The sequence below is a fragment of the Schistocerca piceifrons genome, chromosome 2, assembly GCF_021461385.2.
Source record: "Schistocerca piceifrons isolate TAMUIC-IGC-003096 chromosome 2, iqSchPice1.1, whole genome shotgun sequence".
In the NCBI taxonomy this organism is placed as follows: domain Eukaryota; kingdom Metazoa; phylum Arthropoda; class Insecta; order Orthoptera; family Acrididae; genus Schistocerca; species Schistocerca piceifrons.
The window spans coordinates 741,884,843-741,891,103 of NC_060139.1; the positions used below are offsets into that span (position 1 = coordinate 741,884,843).

Below are 6,261 nucleotides of genomic sequence, written 5' to 3' on the forward strand. Positions count from 1 at the left end.
GCTCATAGTCATGGCAGTTATAGCATTAAGTACATGTAACATATTTCTTGACAGCTGTTGATCAAAATCCAATGTATATTCTTCTCTGAGTAACTGACTGTGCTCTGACTGGATTTACTGTCAGCTTCTCTTGTGGACCAGTTTTAAACCTGACTTTTGTTTCTTCTAAGAATTGCTTTCTATCTGTAGTTCCTCGAAATTCTGTTTGTATATTGACTCAATTAATTCACTTTCTGACATGTTAACTGGGACAACATGCACTACCACTTAAGCCTTCACTTCATTGGTGATTCACATAACGTTGCTTTATTTCGCTTCAAATTTTGGCTCCAGTAGTCTCAATCTTTGAATTCGTGATGGCCATTTGAGTGAGTGTAGCAGTGGCTGTCACACTGGTGAGTGACTGGACCATCTTGTTGTCTTGTTTTTATTTTCCTCCCTAAGACTAACATTTTCTTTTTCTAAATGTTGTATATGCCTGGTCAGTTTTTCATGTGATATATTGCTCAGTGGGTGAGTTCGTATTTTAACTTGAACATTTTTGTGGCAATAACCTTGATAGTTATGTGGAATAACTCATCAGTGTACGTTTTCATGTCCTCAAGTTTTTGTGGAGGGCTTTGCTGCACTCCCTGTGCTTGTTCATTCTCAAATATACCTACAGACACTGTTGTTGCTGATGCCTCTGCTGTCCCTTGAAGTCGCTATTGTCTCCCGCATGCTCCTCCTCCTCCTCCACCTCCTCCACCGAAGCCAATGTCCTCAACGGACGTTAAGTGTCAGCTTTTAAGGTCTCAAAAATTCTCAAATCTATACATTAAATCATGTAGATATACACAGAAATTAGGAGGGAATGATTGTCTGAATGAGTATACTACAGTCAGAATTTTTAAAAGCATAGCTTTAGTTTACAACTGATAATATAGGATGAACTAGGTTTTTGCAGCACTCAGTGTCCAGAAATACATAATATTTCTCTGTGCATAAATTTTGATATAGACAGTGAAAAATAAAGATGAAGTAGCATATACAGATTTTGCACATCTGGATTTGTGACATAATCTACACGAGCATGCCAAAGATGCACACAGCAGCATCAGTTATTAGCACTATAAATAGCAAAAACCATGAAGCACCCCTTTTGCATTAGGTGGCTAACAATGCCTTACTGTTTTATTAATCAAAACCCATTTATACGCTCCTGCCTGCTGCATAAGTGATCATTTTTTTTAAATTTAAGCTGGTGAGTCATCTCTGTCTGTTCTCAGATTAAGTGTTTCTATTTCACAAAAGTAATTCAGCATTCCACTTTTGCTGCTTAGGTATGTTTGTCTTATTTGTTTTCTCTTGTTTATCCCATATGGTTTAGGGTCCATTTCTTCAAGAAATGGCAAATTTTAGTTCATTATTTAACTTCATGGCTGGATGCCCTTCCTGATGCCACCTAAGGGACGGAAGTTGTGTGCGCCGTCTGTGTGTGAATCATGTAAACTTTGTCTAGTGGTTTTATTGTATTTTAACTGTTTTCATATTGTGTTCATGCAGCATACATAATCAAAATGAGATGTGCAGTTTTGTTTTGAATACATTCAAAAGTTAAATTTCAGTTTTTAATAGTGCTTACTTGTATTGGTCATAGTTGTAGTTTACTCATCCATAGAATATCTTTATGATAATATTAGAGACACTATCTAGCAATAAAAATATCCAAAGAATGTAAATCTCTGTCTCATTGACCTCAGATTACACAACATAAATGTCATACTTTGATTCTTAAAAGTCTTGAAAATTTCTTTTCTTTAGTTGCAGATTCCCTTATTTTACCAAAGTCATCTTGGTGAAGATTGTGGAGTAGTTCTAGAAAACAATACGAAAATATCACAAAGTTCCCCATATCTACAGTGTTTTTCTTCTCTGGTTTTCAACAGTGTAAAGTTAGTTGTACAGGTTGAAGAAACAGCAAGTGGAAGCAGTCATGGATTCAGAAAATAATGATAATAGTGTTAGCAATTCATCAGAAGATGTGTTGACAGAGGAGCAGAGACAGTTTATTGAAATGTGTGAGACAGAATTCTCAAATAGATTTACAGAAACTGATGAAGAATATTGTAAAGTACAACAGACAAGAATGTCACCTCCAATAGTTGATCCGTGGTATAACAAACCTAGGCGTAATTATGACTGGCCTGCTCGAGAAGGAAGTGGACATCGCAGGAATCCATCGTGGCGTAGTGAGAGATGGCAATCTCAAGGTGGTTACCAGCATCCTAGACAGGATCACTATTATGACAGAAGACATAGGCCTTATTGATAGGCACCTATGTTTTTTTTAAAAAAAGTCATTTACTCATTGCCTGTGCAACTCATTTTGTAAGTAAATGTTTTGTAGTGTGAAATAAACAGTAAGGGCATGCAGTGGTTTATGTACAATCAATAAAGGCATGTTAATGTTTGTCCATCTGAAATACTTGATTTATATGAGTGTAGAAATGATGACAATATCTCTTGGTTACCACTATATCATACTATATTTTGCATTTAACAAGCACTTACAGAAACATCGAAAATAGTCACATTTGATGCAGTATGTGTCACGTCTACTTATTTTTCCTTCACACCACACATCAAGTAATTTCTGGATGTGCACTATCACAAATTTCTATATGTTTTTAGAAAGTTCAAACATATATCAGGAAATAATAATAGTGTACAAACCAATTAAACTTAAAAAAATCAGACAGCAACACAGCTGAGTATCTGACTGCTAAGTGAATTATGTTACTGTCTTTCCAAACAGCTTCCAAGTTACTGGTATTTGGAATCAATTGTTTGTGTATTTTCATTAAATAATGTTCTGGAATGTAGGTTGATGATGGTTTCCCCACACTGTTGGTTTAAAGACTGTTGCAGTCTGCCTTTGAAGGTCAAAGTTGCAGTACTCTACCACATTTGTATTGATGTTGTGCAAGTACCGTATTTACTCGAATCCAAGCCACACTTTTTTTTCCGGTTTTTGTAATCCAAAAAACCGCCTGCGGCTTAGAATCGAGTGCAAAGCAAGTGGAAGTTCTGAAAAATGTTGGTAGGTGCCACCACAACTAACTTCTGCCGTCGAATATATGTAGCGCTACACAGGCATGCTTTGTAGGCACAAAGATAAATACTGGCGCCAAAACCTCTGTGCCAGTAAATAAATTAAAAAAAAAAAAAGAGAGATGGTTGCTAATAGGAACCTGACGAAATGTGTATCACATGCAGTATTCTCTTCACCATAAGACAGAATACGAATATAAACATTTTGCCATGTATTCTTTCGTGTTTGCTGCTATCTCATTTAAATCCTGTTTGCCTAATGAACTACAAAACTAGAGTGAGACAACAGCAAATGCAGAAGAATACACATATCGTGTCATGTTTATATTCGTATTATTTTTATACCGAATAGTGATACAGTCAGAAATGAAGCACGGCAACTGACTAGATTTTTAAATCTAAGATGACTCTAATTTCTGTGCAGAATTTGATGTACTAAAGAAGCGGCCGCAAAGATTTTCAAATGGAGAAAAATGTTCGCCTAACTCTCGTTCAGAACATCTTCTATCATACGCAGTCTATTATTTGATTCTTGTTAATCATTATCAAAGAAAGCAGCAGTGTAAGTAAGAACAAATAGCAGTCTCTTGCCATTGTTTCGCTAATTAGACGATTCCTCTCTCTTTTTTTTTTTTTTTTTTTTTTAATTGTAAGCGTCGATAGCGTGCACAAAAGCAAGCCGTGCCGCGAGCGGCTACAGGACGTAAACACGCACTATCAGAATGCGACAAACAATGCATGACACTGTACAGTAATACATTTTCAGCTTAGAGTGACCTAAACACCTATAACAAAGAAAACGGCACTTATCAGATCAAAGCAAAATAAGCAATCGTTTCAAACCAGACGAGTCACGTGAAAAAGGAATGGTACCCGTATAAATACGGATGGAGCGGCTGGCGCATAGCAATGGCTACCTGGTAAAGCTTAACTGCTAAGCTTACGACTCGAACCAAACTACTGTAGCTGTATCGTCTTTCATTCGACCTAAATTGTGTCTCGTGTTACAATGGACCAACTTTGTTTCGATTTGGAGGTGCGGCCTAAAACTTTTCTCTCCCTTTGAATTTCGAGTCTCAAATTTTACGTGTGGCTTAGATTCGGGAATTTTTTTTTCCTTTATTTCGAGTCTCATTTTTCAGGTGTGGCTTAGATTCGAGTAAATACGGTAAAGTGGCTGATGTACGTTTCATTTTGCTATTTTGATTTGTTTTTTGAGAGTCAGCAGTAAATTTCTTATTAAACCTACTCGGATGTAGTCTTTAAGAGGTGTCATTCTGCTGTTGAGTAAAGGACTGTTACTAACTTGTCCATGGCATTACACTCTGTGACGCAACTGTGTCTGTAAAGGTCCGTTTGCACGTACAGTATATTTTACACCTGCCGTAGTTCATAAATTTCACCTTCTTGCACTTGGAAACATTTGCAGAAGTACTATCACTACGTTCTTGTCTTCAGACTTCTTTTCCTCTGTTGCAATGCGTGGGCCAGCCTGAAGAGTTACCTCAAAGTCCAGCCACTACTGAATAATTTTGGACTCGTCTTGTTTGTAATATGTGTATTCAACTCCTGTTACAAATTCATACATTGCACTTTTACAGCTGTTTACAATCCCAAGTTATATAGTCCTAGCCTGTCTCTCACATATCTGGGCTATCAACCAGTGACTAAATATTCTTCATAAAGATATCAACAGCAAAGTCTTCAACTCCTGGCAGTTCCATGGACCAGACCTTATCTTCTAGGTGTGATGTAAGTGGATGGAGTAATCACTCACTGCAGCAAGTGCCACAGTGTGCTGTAATATCACCATTCCATTTTGCAGATACGCTGTATTCACTCCAGCATAATACATGTACAAAGAAAACAAAAAATTGTGTTCACAGAAGGCGGGTCTCAAACGTGTACTGAACTAAAAAGAACATTCCTTTTAAAAGTCGCGGACGTCATTCATCAGATTGAAAGAGCAAAATATAACAAACAGCTTTAAGCCAAAGGCCCTCCCCTTAGATGGATGATGTTACGATGATCTTATCCTACATATAAAATAAATCAGCATCAACTGTTTATCAACTCATAACTAGTTTTTTCACCCCCATTATGTCTTCCATCCTAAACAAATACTGCAGTTCATAACACCTTACTGTACAATGAATTTAGTCTGTCTAAGATTTAAACACCCCCCCCCTTTCCCAAGAACCATGGACCTTGCCGTTGGTTGGGAGGCTTGCGTGCCTCAGCGATACAGATAGCCGTACCACAATCGAGAGGTATTTGTTGAGAGGCCAGACAAACGTGTGGTTCCTGAAGAGGGGCAGCAGCCTTTTCAGTAGTTGCAGGGGCAACAGTCTGTATGATTGACTGATGTGGCCTTGTAACACTAACCAAAACAGCCTTGCTGTGCTGGTACTGCGAACGGCTGAAAGCAAGGGGAAACTACGGCCGTAATTTTTCCCGAGGGCATACAGCTTTACTGTATGGTTAATGGATGATGGCGTCCTCTTGGGTAAAATAATCCGGAGGTCAAATAGTCCCCCATTCGGATCTCCGGGCGGGGACTACTCAAGAGGACGTCGTTATCAGGAGAAAGAAAACTGGCGTTCTACGGATCGGAGCGTGGAATGTCAGATCCTTTAATTGGACAGGTAGGTTAGAAAATTTAAAAAGGAAAATGGATAGGTTAAAGTTAGATATAGTGGGAATTAGTGAAGTTCGTTGGCAGCAGGAACAAGACTTCTAGTCAGGTGAATACAGGGTTATAAATACAAAATTAAATAGGGGTAATGTAGGAGTCAGTTTAATAATGAATAAAGAAATAGGAGTGCGGGCAAGCTACTACAAACAGCATAGTGAACGCATTATTGTGGCCAAGATAGACACGAAGCCCACGCCTACTACAGTAGTACAAGTTTATATGCCAACTGGGTCTGCAGATGACGAAGAAATTGAAGAAATGTGTGATGAAATAAAAGAAATTATTCAGATAGTGAAGGGAGACGAAAATTTAATAGTCATGGGTGACTGGAATTCGGTAGTAGGAAAAGGGAGAGAAGGAAACGTAGTAGGTGAATATGGATTGGGGCTAAGAAATGAAAGAGGAAGTCGCCTGATAGAAGTTTGCACAGAGCACAACTTAATCATAGCTAACACTTGGTTCAAGAATCATAA

At 38.0% G+C, this 6,261-nt stretch overlaps 2 protein-coding genes across 2 annotated transcripts in view; both read left to right on the forward strand.

The window, feature by feature from the left end:
* Nucleotides 1–1,870, forward strand: part of LOC124777421 — a 37,583-nt gene extending 35,713 nt beyond the window's left edge. Inside the window, exon 5 of the mRNA XM_047252819.1 lies at nt 1,804–1,870. Coding sequence (XP_047108775.1) covers nt 1,804–1,841 — 38 coding nt within the window. The 3' untranslated portion in view covers nt 1,842–1,870. The remainder of the gene's footprint in view (nt 1–1,803) is intronic.
* A 105-nt stretch (nt 1,871–1,975) lies between these two features.
* LOC124775815 lies at nt 1,976–2,311 on the forward strand. Its single transcript, XM_047250648.1, has one exon. It carries the CDS (start codon nt 1,976–1,978, stop codon nt 2,309–2,311), a length of 336 nt encoding a protein of 111 aa, XP_047106604.1.
* The last annotated feature ends 3,950 nt before the right edge of the window (nt 2,312–6,261 follow it).

Bases quoted from the DNA above. Each gene is read 5' to 3' on its own strand.
- LOC124775815 (XM_047250648.1), top strand. From the start codon at position 1,976: ATGGATTCAGAAAATAATGATAATAGTGTTAGCAATTCATCAGAAGAT.